The sequence below is a fragment of the Telopea speciosissima genome, chromosome 5, assembly GCF_018873765.1.
Source record: "Telopea speciosissima isolate NSW1024214 ecotype Mountain lineage chromosome 5, Tspe_v1, whole genome shotgun sequence".
NCBI lineage: Eukaryota > Viridiplantae > Streptophyta > Magnoliopsida > Proteales > Proteaceae > Telopea > Telopea speciosissima.
In genome coordinates, this window is record NC_057920.1 from 55,680,983 (window position 1) to 55,707,975 (window position 26,993).

General features: G+C 38.9%; 1 protein-coding gene across 1 annotated transcript in view; it reads left to right on the top strand.

Annotated features, from left to right (window-relative positions):
• LOC122661624 (nuclear cap-binding protein subunit 1) overlaps positions 1–26,993 on the top strand; it is a 113,918-nt gene that overhangs the window by 19,699 nt on the left and 67,226 nt on the right. The window contains exons 6-9 of the mRNA XM_043857083.1: positions 4,510–4,572; positions 6,315–6,491; positions 18,624–18,755; positions 23,742–23,808. Of these exons, the coding sequence (XP_043713018.1) occupies positions 4,510–4,572; positions 6,315–6,491; positions 18,624–18,755; positions 23,742–23,808 (439 nt within the window). The remainder of the gene's footprint in view (positions 1–4,509; positions 4,573–6,314; positions 6,492–18,623; positions 18,756–23,741; positions 23,809–26,993) is intronic.

Here is a 26,993-nt window from a genome sequence, read left to right on the forward strand (position 1 = left end):
ATTTGATATTGGAAAAAAAAGGTGTGGATGTGAATGTCATTGATGTAATTGATCATTCAGGGAGCTCTAGTAATGCTAAGGAGGTGATTGTGTATCAAAGAAAGGGGAAGAAGACCTGCCAAGAGTCCTCTTTGGAATCTCATCCTGAGATCCATCCTCCTCAGTCTGGTAATACCCTTCCCTCTTCAGATTTAGATCTTCCAATTGTTGTTAGAAAGGGAAAGAGAGCTTGTATTAATCCCATAGCCAAGTTTGTTTCCTATGATTCTCTCTCTCCTACAGGTGTTGCATTTTTTTGTAGCTATCTCCTCCATTCCTATCCTCAAGAATGTCACTAAGGCCATGTTTGACCCAAAGTGGAAAGGAGCAATGGTAGAGGAAATGATGGCACTATAGTTGTTACAGCAGCTAGACGAATCAAGGCGGTCGAGCGGGCTAAAAAACAAGTCGACACTAACAAGGCGACAAGGGTTAAGGGAAATAGATGGAGTAACATGGACACTACGGATGGCACTTGAGAAGAACCATACTTGGCAATTAGTTGATCTTCCCAAGGGGAGAATTCCAGTTGGTTGTCGATGGGTTTTCATAGTCAAGTACCGATCAAATGGAGCTATTGAGAGATATAAAGCCAAGTTGGTGGCTAAAGGGTGTAGTTAGGTATATGAGATTGACTATCAGGAGACATTTGCTTCTGTGGCCAAACATAACTGAATAAGAGTTCTTCTATCAAGAGGCATTTGCTCTTGTGGCCAAACATAACTCAATAAGAGTTCTTCTGTCATTGGCAGCCAATAGAGATTGGCCATTGTACCAGTTGGATGTAAATAATGCTTTCCTTCATAGAGATTTAGAAGAAGAAGTGTACATGCAGCCCCATCTTGGATTCAAGTTCCCTTCAACTGAAGGGAAAGTGTGCTTCCTTAAGAAGGCATTATATGGTCCCAAACAATCTCCAAAGGGATGGTTTGAGGGATTTAGATAGGCCATTATGAAGGTTGGGTATTCCCAAAGCCAAGCCGATCATACTCTATCTACCTGGCGAGGTAATGGTAATATCACCGCTCTTATTGTGTATGTGGATGACATTGTGGTGACTAGAAATGATGAGGCTGAAATAAGTAACTTGAAGTTAGACTTGGCACAACAGTTTGAAATTAAGGTTTTCGGACCGTTGAAATATTTTTTGGGGATTTAAGTTTCAAGGTCTAAGAAAGGGATAAATATTTAGCCAAAGGAAGTTTGTATTGGATTTGTTGAAAGAAACTGGAATGATAGGATGCAAACCAGCAAACTCTCCTATTGATCAAAACCATAAGCTTGGAGAAGATTGTGGTACTCCTCTTATTGATGTAGGGAAGTACCAAAGATTTGTGAGAAAATTGATTTACCTTTCCTTGACTCGTCCTGACATCACCTATGCAGTTGGAGTGGTGAGTCAGTTTATGCATGCTCCAAGGAATGGTTACTTAGATGCTGTGTATCGTATTCGCTGGTGCTTGAAGTCCTCCCCAGGGAAAGGACTGCTTTATGCCAGGCACAATCACTTGAGGATAGAGGGCTATACTAATGCGGACTGGGCTGGTTCAGTATCTAATCAAACATCCACCTCAGGATATTGTACATTTGTAGGTGGTAATCTAGTTATATGGAGGAGCAAAAAGCAATCAGTGGTAGCTCGATCCAGTACAGAGGCAGAGTTCAGGGCTATAGCTCATGGAGTCTGTGAACTCCTATGGTTGAACAGGTTGGTCCAAGAGTTGGGGTTTGATACGGAGGCCCCTATGATACTATATGGTGATAACAAGGCTGCCATAAGCATAGCTCACAATCCTGTACAACATGATTGGACCAAGCATATTGAGGTGGACCGGCACTTTATCAAAGAGAAGATTGACACTGGCTACATATGTACACCTTTTGTGAGGACATGTGATCAATTGGCGGATGTCTTCACCAAAAGCCTTATTCCTCGTCAGTTCAATATCTTTTTGTCTAAGTTGAGAATGTATGATATTTATTCCCAGGCTTGAGGGGGAGTGTTAGAGTTTATGTAAAGGGGTACTTTGGGAACTGACTCTATTATGTTGTCTTTATTTGTTTCCTTTTACCTCCCCAGGGAGGTGTTTGTAATTTCTCTCTTTTATGTTAAGTAATGCATATAGTGTGGGAGAACTCTTCTCTCAACATATTCGGTTGCTCACTTCTTCTCTTCTCTCTTCTTGCTCTCATCCTCCCTTCTCTCTTGAATCAATCATTTTATTATTTCTAACTCTTTCTGTCTTTCATGTGTTTTTTTTTTCCTTTTTCATTTCTCATCTCTTTTCCCATCTTTTATTTCCCTTTTTGGTAGATCTTTGTTTTCTCTACTTTTTGTCGTTTGGATCCATGTAACTGAGCCCATTAAGTTGGGATAAGGCTGAGTGTGTTGTTGTTGTTGGACCGCGTGGTAACCTGAGAGGGGGTGAATTGGGAATTGCGGAATGATATACGAGAACAACCACACCAGCTACAACTCAGCCTTAGCCCAATTCCCAACTAAATGGGGTCAGCTACATGGATCCTTACCCTCCAATTGGCTCTGTTAAAGGTCATACTAGATCCAAGGCCTAAGCTATGCATTTCTTTCCTCACCACTTCTCCCAGATTCATTTTAGATCTTCCCTTGTCTCTTTTAGCTCCTTCAATTTAAATCAAATCACTTCTCCACACTGGAGCATCTAAAGGCCTTTGTTAAACATGGCCATGCCACTTAAAACGTCTTTCTCGTAGCTTATCATGTATTAGAGCTACTCTTAAATCAGCTCTAATTTGATCATTCCTTACTTTATCCTTCCTATTTTTGCTTCGCATCCACCCATAGTTGTCACGGCACCTAGGCGAATCAAGGCGGTCGAGGGGGCAAAAATTAAGGCAATACCAGCAAGGCGCCAATCCAGACAAAGCTGCCTGGACGCCTAGGCGACACCTAGACAGCTATGATCCATCTCAATAACCTCATCCCAGCTATACCGAGTTTATCTATATGATGGTTTTTAACTGACCAACATTCCGCACCATACATCATAGCAAATTGTATTTCTTTAAGTTTTAAAGGAATATGTCGATCACATGACACTTTGGACGCACCTTTCCACTTCATCCATCCTATTTTAATTCTCTGTGAAACATCATCCTCTATATCACCTTATTTCTTATTAATGATTGAGCCCATATACCTAAAATAATCACTTTACAGAATCTCCTTCTCATCAATTTTCACCACCTCGTATCCGTTCTATTATAACTAAAGTTACACACTAATTATATTTTTAATATTGAGAACAATAAGTTTAATATTTGGTCATGTTATGGGATACTGTTTTAGGAGATCTATGAAATCGTATCTGACATCGAATATCTGCCACGTGACAGCTTTGATGGTGCCCAAATTTTGTGGACATGTTGACCTTATGGTCCTATGCACACATGTCAGGTTTCAACACAATTTGAGTTGGCTAGGTGGCAAAACAAACCACAAAAAAATCAAGGACTATGAAGAGGGTGTGTGGGACTATGAGGGGTGCATGACATATACGGGGGGTTGTACCATTACATGGGAGGGTAAATGATTGAATTTGAGGCTGAAATTTGACACATGGCTAATCTTGACTTTGACCTGTCTATCCAACAATCAAAATTGCCGGCATCATCCTGAAATTAAGGGAATTTGCTTTCAGGTGCAATTCGAAACATTACCCACCTAGTTGATCCCTAAATTCTCCACAATATTTTGTCATTCAGAAAAGATTGCTTGTTTAATTTTAAATGCGTTTAGAAAATTCATATTCGGATTGTATTTTATTATTGATTTTTTTTGTGTTAATTTTTTTCCCACTGGGAGGGTAGAGAAGTATGTTTAGAAGCACAAATCATTGATCATTTGATGACAAAGATGTTTTGTTCCGATACTGATATTGTGTGTTGACATACATTGTTGTAGCCCTTACTTAAAAGGTCGAACTCTTAGGATAAGCGGTTGTAACATGGTATTAGAGCCGGGATGTCGGGTGTTCGCCCTGCTAAGTGCGAGGAGTTTGTGTCATGTGTTGTTGCATACCTACAGTTTGTGCCCCTTGGTGCCTTGTGATAGCGCCACCATGTGATTGTGTCACGTGTGGAGCCATGTGTGTGTGTGGGCCTGCATGTGCAGGTGGGGGGTGTTGTTGTATGTTGATATACATTGTTGTAGCCCTTCATAGCTCGAGCTTTTTGGATAAGCGGTTGTAACAGATACTGAGAATGGCATTTGTTTTTTGGATGTCTGTTGGATTACTTAAAGTTCGTGATATGATAAAACATTTCCCAGAAGTGGTATATATTGTGGAAGTTTCATCCCAATCTTGTTGATCATATATTTGTGGGAATTGCAATGGCAAGGAAAGGAAAATTTAGTCGTTGTTCATGTCTTAACTAAGATTATCTTCCCTTTTCTTGGAATTTATGATTTAAGTATCTGCTGGGTTGCAGGATGCTTTACATTCAGGAAATTGCAACAGAATTCGTATCTTGATGCGGTTTCTGACAATGCTGGTATGTAAGAATGGTTTGCTTATGATTTGGTCTTTTGTTACTCTGGGAGTCTGGGTCTACTCAGGATTTTTTTTTTAAAAATGGTTTATATTTTTCTTTTTCTTCTATTCTGGTAGCAAGATCTCATCTTTATTTTGGGGGGTGGGGGTGTTACACATTACTCTCCACTTTAAAAAACAGTTCAGGAAGTGGGTCTCCTCATCTCCCCACTATTGAACCTTCAAGAAAGCTTGTTAAGGACCCAATGATTATGGAAAAAGATGGTAAAGAAAAACTAACCCATGAAGTCCATTACCTCGAATAAAGAATTCCATTCAGTATGGTCGTAGGTACTTTATAGAGGAGCTTGCCAACCAAACTGGATTACTCTTCCTTATCCTTGAATCAATTTGATCACTTGCTACGAGCACTCTTTTAACGGTTTAGATGTTGAATGGTATATATATATACCTCTGATATTGTTTGTTGAGCAGGTTTAGAACTTGATTTACTGACCCCATGTTAAGTTTATGTTGTGCATCTGAGTGGAGTTTTATCCTGGGTTAAAATGGTTCCATATGTTGGTGTGCTAATGAGCTGAAAACTCGGAGTTAATTTTGTGCTCTGGCTTTTCCTTAACTCTCCTTTTCCGCCTCTCTTTAATGTTGTTAAGGGTTCTTGAAATGAATCTGGAAAAGAACTACTACCAGTATCAGTATAGAATTTGATAGAATTAGGTTATGGAAGAATTGACTGAAAATAAGAGAGATTCGATATCTCAACATCTGGGGTTGCATATCTGGATGTAATTCTGGTTGAGTGAAGAGCGTAATCAGACCTGTCATTCGATGTAAAGTTCTTGAAAACCAGAGATCTAAAACTAGATGAAATCTAGCTAGCTTAATAGTCAAGCTACAAGCAAGAACTGCAAAAGTTCTGGAGGGTTGATATCAGATCTGGGATGAATCTAATAAATTACAGAACTTCGATTTGCAATTCAAATATGGTAACCAGCAAGAAATAGTTAGGATTCTGAAATTAATACTCAATATAGAAGAGAAGACTATTAGAAGAAATCAGGGAGAAATAGAAGAATTAAAGGAAAATACCAGAGAGAAGAAGAACAGGGAAGAAGGGAGAGGATCAATCCCACCTGATAAGTAATTAATCCGAAAAAGGAGGGGATCAGATATGCCAGTCGTGTATACCTAGCTCAACAGCTTTAAAACTCTTTAGAAAACTCAAAATTATTTACTCAAATCATGTTTAATTAATGTGGGTTGTACGCATATATTTATAAGCCCTTAGACATTCCTAACTATGCTCTACTCAAATCATGTCTAATTAATGGGGGTTATACGCATATATAAGCCCTTAGACATTCCTAAGTAGACCCACTATTGGACTCTTAATCACTCTCTTTCACTGAATAAACTAAATAGACTCAAAACAGAACTCTTAGAACTGAAAATTCAAGACATTTAATTACTTTTAAGTTTTAATCTCACACTCAGACTTCATCCCCTGGCCCAATTGGGCAGTCTTGACTGCTTCACTCTTGGCATATGATGCATGAAGATATCAACTTTGTTAAACTTTTTCTCCTCAACTTATTTTTTTTGATAGATTTTCTCCTCAACCTTAATGGGCAGTAATTGAGATATTTGGCTGGGATTTGTGGTTTCTCCTTCTTCCAATGGTCAACTGATTGAATAATTTATTCTTGTTATTTAATCACATTGCATGCTTGCTATGCTCCGTAGATGTGCAGCAAAGTGCTCCAGCCAGGGTCGATAATTGTTGTCTTCGAAACACTATTGTCATCCGCTGCCACAACAGTAGATGAAGAAAATGGAAACCCTTCTTGGCAAGCACGTGCAGACTTTTACATTACTTGCATCTTGTCCTGTCTCCCATGGGGAGGACCAGAGTTGATTGAGGTAATGCTGTTTTAACATTTGGAGGCTTTAGTATGGCAATCTCCCACTTTTTAATCCTTGCGGTGCTTCACAAGTTTGTTATCCAAAAAGGGTCAATCACGTAGAAAGTGAGTAATTGATACTGCTTGTGTTAGAATTTTGAAAATCAGACATGCCATAAGATGAATTTTTTTTGTGTGTGAATGCAAGTGCTATGTTATTCTCTTTTACTTTCATGGCATAGATATTATATTCCTCTAAATAAATTGTTTTTTTCCAGCCTCAATATAAGTTGGATATTATTCTTCTTTGCTCCTCCCTTCTGGGAATTGAGATTAGTAACTCTTTGGCTTTTATTTTAGGGTGCGTCTGTTTTGTAACCAAGAAGGTTACAAACAGAATTTATAATCATACATATTTGCCCCTTATAAATTGATGTGTCAATTGCTTTAAGGGTCTAAAGATCTAATTTACTTCTACCTTCCATATCCTTCTTCAATGGTGCTCTCCCTCTCTCCCTTCCCAACAGCAGGTCATGTTTGGGGTAAAGGTGTGCCAAAGCTTAAGTATGAATCTGAATCTTAAGAAACACTTTGAATTGTGTCGCAGCAACAATGTCATCTCTCGCTGCCATAGATCGAACTCGTGGAATTTTAATTTGCTTGTTCAGTTCTTAGACTTCGAGCAGGTCTGGTTTATCTTAGGCTGACCTCTCAGTGATAGGGAAACTGTGGTTGAGGCGTTGAGCTCTCTCTCTCTCACCTTCTCCTTGGACGGAGGGCAACTTATCATCCTTATCTGGTCCTTGTGGGCTCCTCCATAACCAGGCAGTTTCGTCACAGTTGCATCTCCTCTAAGGTTGGAACTGGGGGGGGGGTAGAAGTTCTTAAAACTATACTGGTTTCATCATTTATAACATGCGAGCCTTCCAAATTCTCCTGATCGTGACAAGACTCCGCACCCCAAGGCGACAGTTGGAAGTCGGAACCCTACCTTCTGAAACTCTAATTTCTTCCTCCAGAATTAATTTTGCGCTGCAAAATCTCTGGATTTTGTTCCATCTCGATTGCGGTGAAACTGTTGATGTCCTCGTATGAAAATTCGATAGGAAAGAAAAATCTAGTTTTTGTCTTCACATCTCTTAGTTCTACTGATTTTGTTTCGTATAACCAAGGATCTGATCATGGCGGACACCTTCACATTTTGGGTTTCATCGATTTGATTGGGCCTGGGTATGCTGTTCTCATGGCACCACCACCTAAATTATCCACTTTTTGAACTCAATAGCGATGTTTGTCTAAACGCAAGAATAAGATGCCACTACCAATCGGCAGCACACAAACAACACCTGCAATAATTGCGGACTTCACAGCTCCGACGCAGTAGGGCTAGGGAGATGCGATGTGCGGGGGAGGGGTGCTGCGGGGATTGAGGAGGGAGAGGGATGGGGATGGGGCGTCGAAGATGGAGGGAAGACAGGGAGGGAGGGGGAGAAATTACATAACCCTTCCTTAAAGCTTTACCCTTTATTTTATTTATGTGAGAAAATTTGAGAATTGAGAAAAGAATTCTCAGCTCCAAAATGTGTGGAAAAAATGGTTGATTCACCATGTTAAAAAATTCAACATGATTTTCATATTTAAAAAAAAAAGAAAAGAAAAAAGAAGGTTCTCCGATATTGTTTTGTGCACTTGGGCTGAGGCCCCTCTGTGTATGACCCAATTAGATTTGTCCATAGTTCGAGAACTCGTTTCGTTTCGGTATTTCGAGCTGACCGAAATATCCGAAATATTCGAAATTTCGGATATTTCGGTCGAAATATTGTATTTTTTCTGGTATGTTTTGATAGGTCATTTCGGTGGGTTTTAGGCCAAGTTAAGGCCTGAAACTTCATGGAAACCCTATTTTAGGCTATATAAACACATTTAAATGTTCAAATTGCAAAAATAGTCACCCAAAATGGTGTTTTGGATGTGCACCATTGATTGGCAATGTACGGTCGAACCCTCATGTATAAGTGTATAACTTAGTTAATTACACATTTACACATACATATTGTACATTAAACAAGTAAATTGACTTGGAACTAAGTTGGAAACATAATGACTCATAAGTTAAGTCATAAATCATAATATTAAGTACATAAGACATCAAGTCAATAACAAGTTAACAAATAACAACTTAAGAGTTCAGATTTAAGAAGATGATATCAAACATTCCAAATCACAATATGTCAATATCCCCAATTGTCCCCTACAAGGCTACAAGTCAAGTAGTCACTAGTCATCATTCATCTCAAATGTTTACAAATTTGCTAATAATAACTACTCCGCCGTCCAGGATCAACCCCACTCATGGTCCGCTGGAGCCGACGTGTATTGCTCTCCGACTGTAGGACAAATGCATGCCACGTCATAGTCTGGGAGAAGAAGCGAGTGTAGTCATCCACAGTGGCCATGTAAACAGCATCATCAACATGCTGAAGGTAACCTATCCTAGGATATAGGTCACCAAACTGTGAAGAAGTACTACCCACTGATCCACTATGATATAAGTCATATGACGGCTCTGGGAGCATGTACGGGTTGTACGGCTGCGGCTGGTGGGTTGGGTAGCCAGTATAGGAAAAGAAGTCATGCACAAAAGACGATCCACTATATCCTTGTGAGTGGGAGTCATACTCAAAACTGGGAATGGATGGAGAAGATATAGGCTGCTGCCCCCAAGGGTATTGCCCAGAATGCCCTTCGCCACATGGATGTGAATGAGATGAACCATGCTCTGATTGTGCTGGAGATGGACTGCTGTCTACATGAAAAGATGGGGCACGGAAATGCCCACTCGATCTACTGTCTCTATCGCCAATACTCAGTCCACCAACAGAGCCAGATAGGGCATCAATGTCCATAAGCTCAGCCTGCCTACTAGTACCACTACCACGACCACCAGGACGGGACTGGCCACGCTGCTTTCTCGAGTAGGTCGAGGTGGACGATGTGGGCCGTGTGGCTGGTGTGGGGCCGGTGGGGGCACGGATTGCCTCTTGCTGCTCTTGTACCACAAACGGGACTCGAGTTCCCTCATATGCTTGACCACCATCACCATCATCATCACGTCCATCATTACCTTCATCATCACCTCCATCATCACCATCTCCACCAGGACCAACACCACCATCTCCACCATTACCATCTCCACCACCACCATCTCCACCAGATGACATAGACCAATCTTCATCCTCCTCATCAACACCACCAGTAGACTGGAACGGTATGGGTGACGCGTCCCGTGCATGTACCTCACCCTCTGCAGCCATGAAGTCATCCACATCAGCTTGTATGTGTTCAGCTATCATGGGGTCAGGTCTACCTCCAGGCTGATCTAACACTGGCTCACCTCTATCCCTCACCCAATCAACAATAGGATCTTCATCATCTGACTCCACCTGGAAAATGTCGGCGAGATCGATATTTTCCCTGATACCCTCTTGTCCCATGCGTATGTGTTGCATCTTCAACCTCAAATTATAATGCACATACACTAAGTCAGAGAGACGTTCAGAACCCAATCTATTTCTCCTCTTGGAGTGGATGAGAGAAAATGTACTCCAATTCCGTTCACAGCCAGATGCTGAACATGTCTGGGAGAGAACCTTGATTGCTATTTTTCTTAAATTGTTTGCCGAACCCCCATACAACACCCACCATTCAGCTGCATTACAACAAAAGAAACATGTCACCTTCATTTCAAAAGAATAAGATATTGAATTGAGTAATGACTAATGAAGTAATGACTAATGAGTACCGGCATCACCGCGTGTCCGGCCTTGCTGTGCAGCTTCGGTTCCAAAACTTCCCAATGCATCCCTAAAAGTCTTCAACTATAATCATTTGGAAAATATTTAAAATTAGTAATGACTCGTTACTATTTAGTATTGAATTGAGTAATTCCAAATGAATTATAACTTATAAGATTCACCTCATTGTTGCATATCGCCTGTAATTTACTATTCGGCTCCAACTTGGCAACTACTTCTTTGACTGCGTCAATAAGACTATTATTCAACCCAAGCCTATGACTGTATTGGTACTTGGGGTTTAAATAATATGCTGAAATTGACATTACATATTCACTAGTTAGTAATATATCCTTCAAATTAACTTTAAAAGATGTAATTGTATAAAAAACAAAGAGTGTACACTCACCAGCCTTATGCAGTGGATGCATAAGTTGATTTTCCCAGCGCTCCTTGATAATTTTGAGAAAGTGTTTGCTACCTCGTGGATTTGCATTGTAAACACCTTCATTCATCAAGTCTATGGCAGCATATAGATGTGGCATGGTTGGTCCCTTGATAGCAGAATCAACTATATGCAAAACCTTGACCACTGGGTCTAGAAGTTGTACCACTTTATGCAACTTAGACCAAAAGTCATCTGATGAAATTGTAGCTTGTGCTTCCCTACCACCATGGGTATTGGACCCATTCCAATTGAACCAGTCTTCAGAAGCAAACATTGATCTCAGTCCAGACTTCTTGGTTTCTATACTCTTGAGTGCAATGTAGTTGGTGGCGAATCTAGTTATGTCTGGCCTCACTAAGTCACCCCCACACTTCTCCCTCAAGAGGCTTAGTGCAAACCCATGGTTGTAGACAAAGTTGGTCATTTGCCTTGCCTTTTCCACGACATGTTGTACCAATTTGATCTTTCCCATGTCCTTCAACATGAGGTCTATACAATGGGCAGCACATGGAGTCCAAAACAACCGGTACTTATTGTTTTGCATCAACCTCTCACCGGCACTCTTGTAGTTGCTTCCGTTGTCCGTTACAATTTGGACAACGTTCCCTACTCCTACATCTTCTACCACTTCCTTCAGCAATTTGTAGATATACTTTGCATCCTTTTTCTCCTTGGATGCATCAACAGACTTCAGAAATACTGTCCTCCCATCACAATACACCATAAAGTTGATGATGGACTTTCTTGTAGGACCAGTCCAACCATCACACATTATGGTCACCCCATAGTTCTCCCACAGCCCCCTCATTTCATTGATGTAGTCTTCAAGCTCTCTCTTCTGTTGGGGCAAATACACATTCATAATCTCATATGGGGTGGGCCCCTTATACCCTGGGCCAGCCTTAGCAATGGAATCTATCATAGTCTGATAAAAGGGGCCTTGTGCTGTGTTTGCTGGGATGGTATGGTATAACATCCACTTAGCTATAGATTCCTTCACTATCCCCTTCAGATTTTTCCATGCTCCCTTGATTTTTGGTTGTTTGTTGCCTTTCTTTCTATAAACACCAGGTGCTTGGTGAAGTGCTGGGTCATCTTGTGGTGGTGGAGGCGGAGGGGGAGTTGCCCTCGTACTCTGTGATCTCCTAAAGGGATTAGGCAACCCACCTCCTCCACTTGTACCTGCTCCTCCACTACCACTAGCACCAGCTCTAGAGGTACTAGCTCCTCCACTACCACCTACTCTCTGTCTCTCAACTCTCTCCTGATCCTCATGATAACTGGCTCTGCTCATCATCTGTGCTTGTCTCCAATCCCTAGCCTCTTGCTCAGTCTCTATATCATCAGGAACATAGACATCATCACTGTCATCATCATCATCATCACGATGGCTTGATTGGCCTCCCGCTGTACACCTCACTGCTTCCTCAAGATCTACTTTTGCCTTCTCCCTCTGAGCCTTCCTCTTACTCCCTCCCTTCATGTAATCAATGACAACCCTAGATACCTCCACAGGGACCATATGACATGCGACCACTTCAGGAGAATTCCCAGCTAGATGTTGTTTGAGTCTAGTGGCACCACCTCCCAAAAGCTGCATGTGACAATAGTTGCATTGGGATTTTCTTTTATCCCCATCAATTGGAGTGCCATGCAACCATGCAATGTCACCTCTAGTGCGCCTGGGTGTGCTCCCCTCCTCCTGGGTCTGGGCCGGCTGCCTCTGCCCCTCTTGCCTATGGCTCTGTCGTTTACCATGGTTCGTCATAATCAGACTAGTTTACTGTTGCATGAATAAAAGACAATTCATTAATAACAGAAGCACATCAATTCTTTTAGTTTAAAATTTTAAATGTTTAAGAATTAAGATTTAAGAGCACTAACACAAGTATATAAGTATATAACTATTTAGTATTTTTCCCCTAAGTCCCTAACCCTCATATTTTTCTCATATTTAAAAACAATTTTTAAAAATATTTTTCAAATAAATATTGGCCTAGCACAACAAAATCGAAAAGATATGTAAATGGGCAGCAAATAAGAAGTATGTACAATTTACTTTTATATTTTTCAGTAATTTTAAAACAAAAACCTCATATTATTTCTTATTTTTTGCTATTTTTTTGAATTTTTTAAATATTTTTTATAATTTTCAAAAATTAAAATAATTAATTATTGGCAGAAAAATATTTTTGACACCATGAGGCCATAGATCGGTCAATGGTGTCTAACATATATTTAATTCATCACCATACAATATACATAACCCCTATTATTTTTTGATTTTTGTTGTAAATAAATCCAATTTTTGAAGTAGAAAAATATATAAATAATATATATACCAAAAAAAAATTTCGACACCGTGAAGTCGTAGATCGGCTTCCGGTGTCTAACATATATTTATTTCATCACAAACAAACATGTTGATCAAGCATTTCCCTAAAAAAAATCAATTTTAAGAATATGGTTTTACCTGAAATAGTGGAAAGGCTTCACAGATGTGCTAAGAAGTTTGTTCTCCAAGTGATTCCGGCGTAGATGTGGCAAGGATTCAAGTGGGAAGTGGAAGATTGAAGAAGAAATAAGCAAAAACCTTCAAAAACCAAGCAAAAGAGGAAAAATGCTTTGTTTCTCAGTCTCGGTCGAAATTTCGACCGAGACTATCGAAACATGGTATTTTATATAAAGCATTTTCTCGAGATTTTCGAAATCTCGCAAGATTTTGAAAATGTCTCGAAATATCTCGAAATCTTGAGAATTTCGATCGAAATTTAGTATTTTTTTGATTCGAGGGGTCATTTCGTTTCGATTGGGTCGAAATTCTCGAAATCTCGATCGAGATTTCGCGAGATTTTGAACTATGGATTTGTCACCTTAGTTATAAACAAACCCCCGTAAAGAACTCTAATTTCCACTTTGCTAGAGCCTCTGCCACTTTTCTAGGACACTAATATGGATCATTCTTGTACTCACTTCTCACTCTCTGCGGGCCTTGTGAGCCACTTAAGGCAAACTTTCACATCTTCCTTCCCACATCCTCTTTCTTCAATATGCATTCTGTGCCTTCCAAGTTAATGCAACCCTGGGCTCCCAAACCCTAGTCTTGAGTTGCTATGGGCCCACCCAACTGCTAAACGGCTCAAGTATTAAAGATAATGGCAATTCTGTAACTTCTGGAACATCTCAGGTCCTTAGGAGTAAGGTAACATAAAAGAGGACAAGTCAGGAATCTAAAGGGAAGAGGACAATTTTGGAAGTTAAATATAGGGATGAGACCAAGGTTTTAAGTATCGGTATCGGACTACATATTGGAAGGGTGATTTTAAGGGACATATCGTATCGTATTGGAGAGACGCAAGATACACTCACATACACATGGAAATGGTCAAGAACATATGGAAATACTTAGGATACATGCCAAATACAGTTTCGAAGCATAACTGCATAAGCACTATAAATAAGTAGGGAGAAAGAACGCTGCTTGGTCGTGCCTCCCTACGCCCTCTCACATGGGTGTGCAAAAAGACCATCCTGCCCCTGCTGGTTGATGCCCATGTGCGTTCTTCCATCGGCCCAGCCGTTGGCACAGTGGCCACGTGATCAATCAGCGTTCTTTACCCCAAAGAAGTACATACTAATATGTAAAACATAACATGCATAAAAAGGAGAACAAAGTATGAAATATGAAGAGACAAGTGCATTCAATTAATAATGTATAAAGGACGAGGTTTCTTATAATTACTAATACCAAAAAAGATATCATTTTCAGTTTGGGGAAGATTTAGGATTTAGATGCACACATCATTGCAAAAAACCCTAGTTTGATGCAATAATTCAGGTTGTTTTTCACTAATCTAGTTTTCTGTTGCAAAAAATACACAAAAAATCAATATTTGAGCAAAAAATTCAAAGTTTTGATTATTAAATGTTCTTGTGCAAATCTGGTTTCGATCCTTGATTGCAGGCTGTTTAATCCCAATTGATTATGAAATCAATAGTGCTAGAGTCGCTTTTGCTAGTAGAAGCCAGGAATCCAGTAGATTTTTCCCAAAAAAAAAAAAAAAAAGAAGATTAGAAATTTAGAATGCCTTCCAGGAGGTCTCGGCAAGTGTTTTGCTGCCACCGATCATGTTTTGTAGTTTATAAGAGATGTATGGATAGGCATCGAACATATATCGACCTGATACAATTGATACAATTATTTTAGGTATTTTATTAGTACCGATAGAAGCTATTTACCTACTTCGGGGACTCATGGAGAGATTTAGAGATTGCAAGAAGGATCTCCATATGGTCTTTATCGACCTAAAAAATGCTCATGACAGAGTCTCTAGAGAGTTAATCTGGCAAGTACTAAAGAAGGTAAGTGTTTCAAGAAAAAATGTGGACATAATTAAAGATATGTATGATGGTGTGGACGTGTGGTGACTCATGTAAGAATTGTGGGGGGGGGGGGTCGAGGTAGTGAATTCCCAATTACAATTGGGTTACATGAAGTATCATCTTTAGTCCTTTTTTGTTTTCGTTTAAGATGAGTTTCCTTGGTGTATGCTTTTTGTTGAAGATATTGTTTTGGTGGATGAGACAAAAGCAGGGATTAACACCAAGTTAGAGTTATGGAGATCAACCTTGGAAAAGGTTTTAAGATAAGTAGAATGGAGACAGAGTGTATGGTGTGTAATTTTAGTTATACATTAGGACGGATAATGAGTTGGTGAAAATTGATGAGAGGGAGATTCTGCAGAGGGATTATTTTAGGTATGTGGGTTCAATCATAAATAAAGAAGGTGATATAAAGGATGGCTATGTTCAACGGATGCCTTTGGATGCTCCAGTATGGAGGAGTGATTTGATTATTATTGAAGGAACCAAAAGAGCTAGGGGCAGACCTAAAATGACCCTCAGAGATGTGGTAGGCCTTTTATCAAGTATGACCTCGACTAGAGCTGATTGGAGGGCAAGGATCCATATAGCCGACCCCATTTAGTTAGGAATAAGGTTGAGTTGTTATTGTATTGTATCAGTACCCTAAAGATACAGTACATATTGGTTATTATCAGCGGGTATGGTAGGATACTTTTTTTTTTTTTGGATGCATGAAAATTTAATTATGAAGAAAGGAGAGGGAAAGACACAACAGAAACAAGTTTAAGAATTGCCAGTAGGCCTATGCCTGAGCACACCATAGAAAAACTCAATTTCTTCAATTCATTCAATCATTTCATTAAAGAACCATACAATCTTACATATAAAAAAATAAAGAAAGCAGAAATTAAATATGTAACTCCCATATGTAGCCTAGAAAGGAGGATCCTTGACAACCTAAGACTCCAATAAAGGAGACTAAAAGGAAACTAACAGCTACCACGATCCTGGTTTTTAAGGAAACCAGACAACCCGAATCGCATGGCCTGGTTTGGGTAAAAATTGGTTCAATGATTAACCAGACCCTTTCCTCTTCTTCTTTCTGTCTATGATCTGCACTACAAGTTCTTCCATGGACATTGAAAATATCTCAATTTCCAAAGGGTCCACCAGAGCTATCCTCGAAAGTTCCTCAAGTGAATGGCACCTAAGTCATTATCATTCTGCTGGTCAGGATGCTCATTTCTGAAGAATGCTGGCTTTTGTCATTGAAAGTCTCTGTTTGCTCTCTCTCTCTCTCTCTCTCTCTCTCTTTTTTTTTTTTTCTCCAATTCCCCATTCGCAATATCCATGCGAAGGCTCGTCCATAATTGCCTCTAATACAAGATAGACGTGTGGACCCAAAATTTCTGAAACATCGAGAACAAATCCAAGCCATGCTTTTTATTTATAGATAAGGTTCAGAGACCTTTCTTTTTCATTTTTTTCTTCCTTGTATAGTGATTTATTTCATATCTTCACCTATTCTCTTAAAATGTGGGATTGGATTTTTCGTGATATTTGACATTTTTGAGTAGGCTCGTTGTTTAGTCAACACTGAAAAGACTTTTTTTTATCCATGGTGGATCTTTCAGTGCAAAATTTAATCTTTACAATGGCAAAGGTAAAAATAAAAAGTCTCAATGTTAGCGGAGAAAACCTCAAATCCCTTTAACTTTGATGACTAACAAAATTCTTGTGACTAAAATAGTCATACATCAAGAATAGTCCTTGCTTTGGTATTAGATGGTTATGAGCCTTTGTTTTTAACACCTTTAGGTGTTGAAGGCTCATTATAAAGCCCAAAAATTAAGTCCAAGGGGTTGCACGAATTTTAGTCTTTTCCAAGTTGCATCTGGAGTGGGACAATATAACTGGTTATTTGGTCCTAGTTCCATTAGGATATCTAAAGAATTAATTAGTCTCTAATTCCTAGGCTGTGTTTGGTATGCATTCTTGGAATGCATTATAGGTTGATTTTGCATTCTCGGACGATTATGAAAACTATTTTTATCATCCGAGAATGCGAAATCGACCTAGAAAGCATACCAAACACTGCTCTAGTCTGTTTAGGAGTTGTTTTATGCTCTTGTAGAATAAGTTGTTGTCTGAGACTCTTAGTTAAGTTCTAGTTATAGTTTTAGTCAGTTATTGAGAGTTCTATTGAAGCATATGTAATGTACCACCCTGCCTTCTGCCTTCTGGTTATACGATATTTAATGGATCAGTTATAGGTTTGCACGTGTAGATTGGCTGCTTATGGATCAGCAAAGGCTGGGTTTTCTTCTCTCTCTACCTCTCCCCATCTCTTTTACAAAGTTCTATTTTCAGACCAGATTCCCCCGCTTTTCAGTTCAGTTATTCATCTTTTCTCTGTTCTTATTATTAGTTTCAAAGTTACACTTCACAAGTTCTGTTAGTAGTCCCATAACAATCCTTATTTTATTTTCTATTCTTTTCTATTTCTTATTACCCCAATGAATTTTATCATATTACCCACCACTTTCCCTTGTGGTTTAGCATTTAAAATCTATAACCATAGACTCTGGTGCATCAGTGACACATATGCATGGAGTATTAATTTTTATTCGTTAGGTGCATGAACATTTTTAGTGGATAATGTATGCTGGTCAAGTTAATTATTTTGTCATCAACTGCTAACCCTTTTTCCTCTCATTTTGGTCGCTGAGTGATCACCAACCAATATAATGCAAGCATTCTTTTCTTTTTCTTAATTAGTATCGTTGTCATTGCTATAATTGTTTTATTTCTGATGAATATTCGTTCTTCTTACTAATTACTACAACATTCAACTACTGAATCAAATTGTTTTGCTTTCGAGGAATTTAAGAGATATTTTCTTTAATTTAATAGCTTATGGTAGAGTTAATAAGATTTCATGTTTTATGAGGCTATTGATTTTCAGCTTACCCAGGTATCAGTTTTAGCTGTTTCTATCATTATACTTGGTTACTGTTGCTTGCTATATTAGGGTACAGAGAAGTAGAGAACTGCCTTGAAAAATTTACTGTTGCATGATGTTCTCTTCTTGAAATCAAGGGTTTTAGGAAGATTCCATCCTACTACATTTCAGGGAGGTCGGTAAAACTTGATTGAAACCTGTTTTCATCTACTAACCACTAATCACTGACCCACTACTCAGGGTTTTGTGATGCATATACATTCCGACTTCAGTATAATTAGCAGTCCCACCAGAAGGTTGATCTTTGATGATCCTCTTAGTTATGTACTTATGTGTAGGCTAGAACAGCCTTATCCTTCAAAAGCCCTGCTGTTTCTACCTTCAAAGAACTTTGTGTAATGGCTTCAAATGTCAAAGATAAATTCCATTAGTGAGCATATTAATTGTTCCTTAAGTATACAAAATGGGAATTCATTGTTGGTTTTTTTTTTTTTTTGGGCATTTGGGGCTTTATTAGTTGTTTTTATTATATTAGGTTACTGCAGTCTACTTTGTTTATGACATAACAATATTTATATGCAGCAAGTCCCTGAAGAAATTGAGAGAGTTATGGTTGGGATAGAGGCTTACTTAAGCATCAGAAAACATGCCTGTGATACTGGGTTCTCGGCTTTTGAGTTTGATGATGAAAACAAGAAAGTTCATGGTGAAAAGGTATGGTTTTCCCATATGCTTTTGATATCTTATGGACATTAGTTGTTGGTATTCTGATTTACTTGTGGTTTATCTTTTTCCCTATTACTCTAAAATAATTTTTGAAAAATAATGATACCATAATTTATCAAAAATAATAATGGAATGAGACATGAATCATCATTTTCAGTTTGAAATACAGCAACAATGCTTTCATCAATTTTAAAGAATTTTCAAACCAAAACAGAATTTTTTCCTTATTTTTCTGAATTTTCTGTAATTTTTTAAAATAATTTTGACATTTCAGAAAATAATTAATTTTTAGGGAGAAAAAAAACCGATTCTATGAGGCCGTTGATCGGCCAATGGTGTCCAACAGTTATAAAAATGACTTCCAAACACCAAGTATAACCTTATTTTTTTTTTCAAAATTTTGTTGTAAGAAAATATTTTTTTTTGCAAAAAATGTTAAACATATATTAAAAACAGAAAATGAAATCCGGCTCCGTGAAGTCATAGATCGGGCTACAATGATGGTGTGGTTTGACTGAAAGTGAAGTCATGACAACAACAAAGTATTGTCTGCTAGTGATGATGGTGTGGTTTTTCTGAAATCAGAATGGCAGCAAAAGGGAATAGCAGAGAAATGCCAAATCAAAGAATAAGGAACTAAATCAATAAATCAGAATGATATAAATTATGGAATACAGAATGAATGGAAATACCGACAAAGAAGGGTTGAGTCCGGTCACTTACACAATAGCAGCTCCAAATTAGAAACCAAAATATTGCGGAAAGATAACTGAAATAGGGGCAAAAGTAGGTATAGAAAAATGTACAAAGGGTGGAATTTTGCCATGACACCTCAGGGACTGCCTATTTAAGCATAAACACACATGTTTGAGTAATTTGATGCAAAAAAAAAACGTAGTTGTTTGGTTTCAGACCCTATGATAGTGTATGGCATAGACAACTGTATCTTTCCTAATGTAACCTATTCTATGCATATTTTAGACCTAGAACACACAATATTCAATTAAAAAATAGAAACATTATTTAGAAATGAAGAACCGTAAAAGGTTCAAACACTACTTCCATCCATAAAACATATAACATTGCAAGCATACCTGATGATGTGCAGTCAAATTGTGTCATCATAGAAACTTAGACACTTAAAAGTACAAACTTCCAACTGTTTTTGAAATTCAATATGGGGAGGGTCATAGGTATCATTGGTAGATTGATGCTACACCTGGGTCGACGAAATGAATGCTCTGACTAGATGACAAATGCCGATCATGTCATCCTCTTATGGAAGAATCTCTCATAGTCCATCATAGCATCTATAGATAGAATCATAAACAAGGTAATCCAACCTAGGGTATGGATCACTGGGCTATGAAGAAGATGGTCCATATTTGGATCCACCATTAGTCCATAACTGCTAGGCAGAGCAAAAATATATGGTGGGGGGCCATAACCATTTGGAACTTTTCGATTCAAGTCAAATAGCAAACCATTTGAAAACTTGATTCCATGGAAGTAGGATGTTATTATCATATGATTTTGTTGCATTATTTCTTCAATTTAACCAACGGATTGTAAGAAATTAATATGGAATCTCAATTAGGGTTAAGGTAATGCAGTTTTGGGTTCTAGGAATGGGCCATTGCTTGGAGCAATGGTAAAAGGTTCAGGCTGCTAGGGCAAATGCCCTGGTTTCGAGAGTGGCCAGTTTGTGGAAAAAAGGAAAAAAGAGACCGAAGGTTATGACAGTCGCCTAACTCACCCGTTGCAGGACCCTACATCAGTAAAACCAGCACTGGATGATGACTAATGACACTTTTAGTTCTGGGTTCTAGGAAGAATCTGGGGCCAAAACTGCCAATGGTCCACAATCTGATATGACAAAACCTGGGTATTGATATGGCCAGAATGTCTTTTTGGAGATTTCCAATATCTAACAAAATACAATTCAGAATGCTCTAATTTTCTGATCGAATATGTTATGAAGGATGGCCTATCTAATGATACTAGAATCTTGGAAAACAGATGCAAGAAATCGATGAACTCCAGGTTGCTGCATTTTCAAGCTATATTCAAGAACTTGAAATATATTGCAGTAGAGGTAGGTCAGATCTGAGATTACAACAACAACAACAAACTCAGCCTTATCCCAACTTAATGGGGTTGGCTACATGGATCCAATCAAACAAAGTAGGTAAAAATTGAAAAGTGAAAATGAAGAATGGAAAATGAGATGAAGTGAAAGATGAAAGATGGCAAATGAACAATGGAAAATAAAAGAAAAGTGAAAGAGGAAAGAGGTACAGCTCAGCAAGTCAGGAGAATCTCAGCTAAATAGGGTCTGCTACATGAATCCTTGCCCTCCAATTGGCTCTATCCGAGGTCATACATGGCACGAGACCCAGACTATGCATGTCCTTTCGCACAACTTCTCCTATGGTCATTTTAGGCCTGTCCCTCGCTCTTTTAGTTCCTTCAATTGGAATCTTATCACTCCTCCTTACTGGGGTGTCCCTAGGCCTCCGTTGAACATGACCAAACCACCTCAAACGACTCTCTCGGAGCTTGTCATTGATCGGAGCAACTCCCAAGTCAGCTCTGATGCGATCATTCCTTACTTTATCCTTGTTTTTCGACACATCCATCTTAATATCCCCATCTCTGCCATACAAAGCTTCTCAGTATGGCACTTCTTAACTGCCCCACATTCTGCCCCATACATCATAGCCGGTCGGACAAGATTCAGATCTATAATTACTCTAATAGGTCACTCAGAATTGCAGATTGGAAGTAATAACCTGCAAATATAGATGTAGAACTAGATGACAATATAAAGTACAAGAGAAGAAACTCAGTAGATAGATGGAAGAAATAAGAAGGGAATTCTGAATTCAATAGTAGAGGAAAGAATAATGAGAATAAAGGAGAATGAGAGAGAGGAAGAATGAGTAAACATAACACCTTATAAGAGAGATCAGAAGGACGGAGATCAGATATGGCTACCAGTGCTGTATGCACAGATCAACATCTTCAAAACTCTTAAGAAAACTCAAATTTCTTTACTCGAATCATGCTCAATTGATTGGGGGGAGGGGGTGTATAACTGTATACATATATATAATTATATATAAACCTTTGAAATTCCTACTTAGACTAATAAAAGGACTCATAGTCAGTCTCTCACACTGACTTGACTTAATAGACTCAAAACTGAACTCTATACTTGGTAATAAGTATCCTAATCTCACTCAAACATGTAGGACACTCATCTCGTGTATAGTTTTATAATTTATATCTGCTACACCCTTAATATAATTCTAACTAACCAAAACTCAATTTCAGTCCGCTGGACTGCTGCCAGCACCTTGTGGTTGCCCTAGGATATTATTGATCTTGCCAGTATTATACAACTGCATCATAATTCATAAGGGGTATCGGGATCAGTCTGGGGTTGGTCAGACAAGGGCCATACTGATCCTTAAGACCTCCTTCACAGGCAACCACAAATATGGGAGAGCATTCATGCTTCACATTTGGTCTGAAATTTGCCATGTGATGGAAGAATCCTATATTATTCACTTATTGTTGGCCATGCAACCCATGGCTTTTGCTTCCAGTTAATCTCCTCATTTAGGCATATTTTTTTATTTCTCCTTTTGTTTAGCCTTGCAGCATTTTTCATCTGCTGATGGCTTCCTTCTTTACTTTCCCATTAGCTCATGAGATTCTGCTTTTCGGACACTGTCCTCTGCCTTGGACTTGTTTATTCTATTGTTAAAGATTCAGCTTTGGGGCAAACAGGTTGTTTTCATATGTTTCCCCTGCTGGACGGTTGATGTTATGTGCCTAATGGGGCCCGATCTAGTGTATGGGCGCTAGATTAGGCCAGCCTAGTATGGGATAGGTTAAAGGGCTTGATTTAACGCATTCCATCAGCTCTGGAGCTCTTGGCATATCGCTCAAGTACCTAGCATTTGGTATCAGAGCTGGGCACCACATCACGGGTTCGAGTCATCGAAAGGGCTACCTAGAAGAGGACTACCTAGAGTAGAGTGAAAGCTGTCAAGAAAGAGCTACCTGTCGCCAAGCAAAAACCCTAGAGCAGAGTGGAGCCACTTGGAAAGGGCTACCTACCACCAGAGTGAGAGCCATCAAGGACGACGGCTGTGGAAGCATGGTGGTCTGTTATGTGCCTAATGGGGCCCGATCTAGTGAATGGGCGCTAGATTAGGCCAGCCTGGTATGGGATAGGTTATAGGGCTTGATTTAACACATTCCATTAGCTCTAGAGCTCTTGGTGTATTGGTCAAGTACCTAACCGTTGACAGGACTAAAAGATTGCTGTGACCTTGTGGCTTAAGTTAACCTTGAACCTTTATGCCTCAAAAGGGTGACTTTATGACTCAGATGCCTCCCACCATAAAAAATCATCTGGACAATTGCCTTGTCACAGCATCTGTACCTAGTAAATTCCTTCCACTTTTTATGTTCTGTAGTTTTTTAAGGTAATGATCTAATGTCTTTGTATCTCTTCATGGAAGTGTGTAATTATTTTCACATTTAAATTTTTAGAATAAAATTTTGACCTGTCATGTTTTTTTTTGCTTTTAACCAGCTTATCACACCATAGCATCTGAAAGCACTATTACCAACTCCTCCACTTTGTCACTTGTCTTCAAACTTGAAAGATGTTATCACTGTAAAGAGTTCATGTATTAGAAATACAATCTTCGTGGCACATTAGCATGATGAAACCCTTGATTCTTTTTGTTGGACAAACAGGTTCCTGTTCAAGTTTTCAGTCTGATAATTTATTTGTGTATTAACACTTTGTCTACTAAGTACAACGTTACCTATTTTGTACACTGATCAGCCATCCTTTGGTGATTGCAATCTGTTATCGTTATTCATTTGAAAATTCAAATTATGTCATAGCTGTTCCTTTTTTAACCTTTTTTTTTAATTGATTTCCCTTGTCAGGATTTCTTAGAAGATCTATGGGAGAGGATACAAGCTTTATCTAGTAATGGGTGGAATCTTGATAGTGGTATGTCCTTTTTATCATTTCTTATTTTATCCTTTTTATTGCATCGGGCCGTATTCTTCCTCAACTTGGACTTATTCTATCTCTTTTCCTATCTGGTAGCTATTTTCTGCTTGTATGGGCTCTACGCATTTTAATTATTGTATGTTTGTCTGGTTTATTACCATGTTACGTTTTTCTGTTGAAAAGTGAAAGACTATCCTGTTTCATGGAGTGCAGAAGTAACACCAACTTTTTATGGACCTCATATAGATTTCAGAGGGTTCAATATGGGAACTGATTAATTAGTGCGGGAATGGCCTTGATCTATATGACAAAGATTCCAAATCCAGGGTATTGACATTCCCTTCTAAGAAGTGAAATAAAAAGGCTGAAAGCCCAATTTCCGTGAGGGGTTTGCTTTTGTTCCTAATTTTGGATTCTATCCCAAAATTGACCTTTTCTTTATATCGATTTTTCATGGCAATGCCATCAAACTCTGATTTGATGAGTACTGACCACTTCCCCTTCCCCCTTCTCTCTTTTTTATCCCTCTCCTCTTGCTATGGTCGGAATCTTGATTAATCGAACCTCCTCCTCTCTGTCTATTATGACCAGTAATTTTCATGGTGTAGAGCTACGATCTAAAATAGCATAATTTGTAGAGAAATAGGTGAATCGGTGTTGCTATTTACCATTGAACGCAGATCAGAAAATTGTTTTTGTTTAGATCCAGTTGTAGTCTCATACAAAAATGCTGAACTCCCATTAGTCAATTGGCTTCTAGTTTTTGAAGTTACAGCAGATGGACCGTGTTGGTCTCTTCAAAATTGAGACCATAAAGTGATGGACAGCTCTCTTCCACCGGCTGCAGCGGCCCAACTCTCTCCCCTCTTCTCATGATACTCTTCACCGATGCACGATCCCCTGTCCCTTTTTTCGTCATTACTCCAACCTTTATATTAGACCATTTTCCATTTAGAAACTGGCCTGTGAGGTTTTCCCAATGGCAATGTAACATGCTTCATAGATTGTCTTTTGCTTTGGTCAGGTGATTCACAATCCCAACTGACAGAGATCAGTGGCAAAATGAAGGCTTTAGAAAGTGATTGTGGATGGTGCCTTTGTTTGGGATTGTTTTTTCTAGACATGTGAGCCCACTTTCACTCGACTTGGGTGGTTTCTTTGTTTATTGAAGCCAAATCTGAGTAGTTGAAGATAGATCTTGAGAAGGAGTATGGGTTCTTTCTCACACATTAAGTCAACCGAAGGGTTAAGATTGCGTGTGGTAAAACTAGTGGCATTTAGGGCCAAACATTGGAGGAATAAAAAAGTACCCGTCCTGGAGTTGGAGGTGGGGTACAAAAATGACTGGGGCATTGGTTGTGGGGGAAATGGAGTTTCTATGGGGGTGAACGGTGTACCCAGTGCACAAGGTTCCCGCCAATGCGTGGTCTGGGGAGGGTCATAATGTTCTTAAAAAAAACACACTTATTTTGGGAAAAGGGGTGTCAGACCCATGTCATAATGCCCCTTAATTGTTTTATGCTGTGTTTCATGTTATTGTGGAACACTCTGAAAGGTGGGAATCATGTTTGGAATGTGAAATTAGTTAAGTTTCTCCATATTCGGGGAGATTTCTAAAGAAAACTGCCAAGTTGTCTCCTTTACCACCACTGCCCCCCCCCCCCCCCCAAAAAAAAAAAAAAAAAAAAAAAGGGAGAAAAATGAAAAGAAAAGATGGGTAGGAGGAGTGGAAGAAGAAGAGGAAGGAGGTGGAGTGCACAGTTCAAGGTATCGGCCTGGCCAATACGTATCAGTATCGCTGGTACCCGATATTGATATGGATACTGTAGTGGGGTATTGATAGAGGGTTAAATGGTCCAAAAAACCAAAGTATCGGTATTTTGAGGGGCAAAACGGTCTGGTCTGTATCACTGTTGCTATCGGCTGAGACCGATACGGGTACTGATACCGATACCCGTGGTTCGAGATTTCATTGTATTGATACTGATACCTATGGTTCAAAATCTCGCTGAAATTTTACTAATTTTGCTGATTTCGACAAGGCCGAGACCAAAAAAACAGCAGGTGAATCACAGAATCAGCAAAATTTCGGTCCAAAAAATTTCAGTGTATTGCTGAAATTTCGCCCTTGTGTCGTGTCGTGTCGTTTCGGTGAACTGACTTTTGACCTTTATATAAAGGCAATGCTTCACGAGTTCTGGTCGAAATTTCAACCAGAACTTGTCTTTCTCAGCTATTTTGCTTGCGGGAAAGAGAAAAACACCATTTTGCTTGGATTTTTTCCACATCACCTCATCAAACTGTTGGAATACACTGCTGGGGATTGCCACATACTCCAAAGACATCGGTTGCTGTAAATTGGTGAAGATTTGGCCATATTCAATAGTTCCAGGTAATGAACTTTTCCCAAAAATGATTTTTTCAAAAAAAATATGATAAATTCCCAAAAGTTGATGATAAAAGTTGTCTGTGTTACATGTACTTTGTACTATTTCATAAATAATTATTCAATATTATGTTTCTTCATTCATGGTGCATAATTTACTTGTTTACTTGCATTTTCTTTTTTATAATACTAAAACAATGTGTAGAATAGGCAATATTACTGAAGGAAATAGGGTATACAATAGGGTTCGGCATATACTGCCAACCACCGCTTTGTGTGATTTTTCTTGCAATATAAAGGCTTACATTTGTTTTTGGGAGAGGCTCCTCTGAGCAAGCCGGGTACTCTACACTCTCTTACATTGATTATTTTAATTATTGTTTCTCTTTCTTAAAAAAAGATATAATAATCAATGTGAGGCGTTGTGTACTCCTTAGGCTCACAGAGCCTTTTCCCTATGTTTAGATGAGCTAAAATAAGCTTTTCCTGAAGTATCGGAGCTTAATATTGCTGTTTGCCCCCCCCCCCCCTGAAATGGCCAACCGAAAATGCAAACAAAAAATGCACTGTTTCGGCAAAATGTCACCCATTTCGGTAATTTTGGTTTGACCGAAAAACGACCGAAATTTGAGTTTTTGAACTATGCCAATGCCTAAGACCTTGGTGTAGTGGAAGAGATGAAGAAAAAAAGTAAACCAGGGGGGGTAGCATACCTGTTTTCTGGCTCTTTTATCCACTCTGACTTCAAATTTGACAGAGGACCTGCAACCCTCTCTCCTTTGCTGTCTTTGAGGAT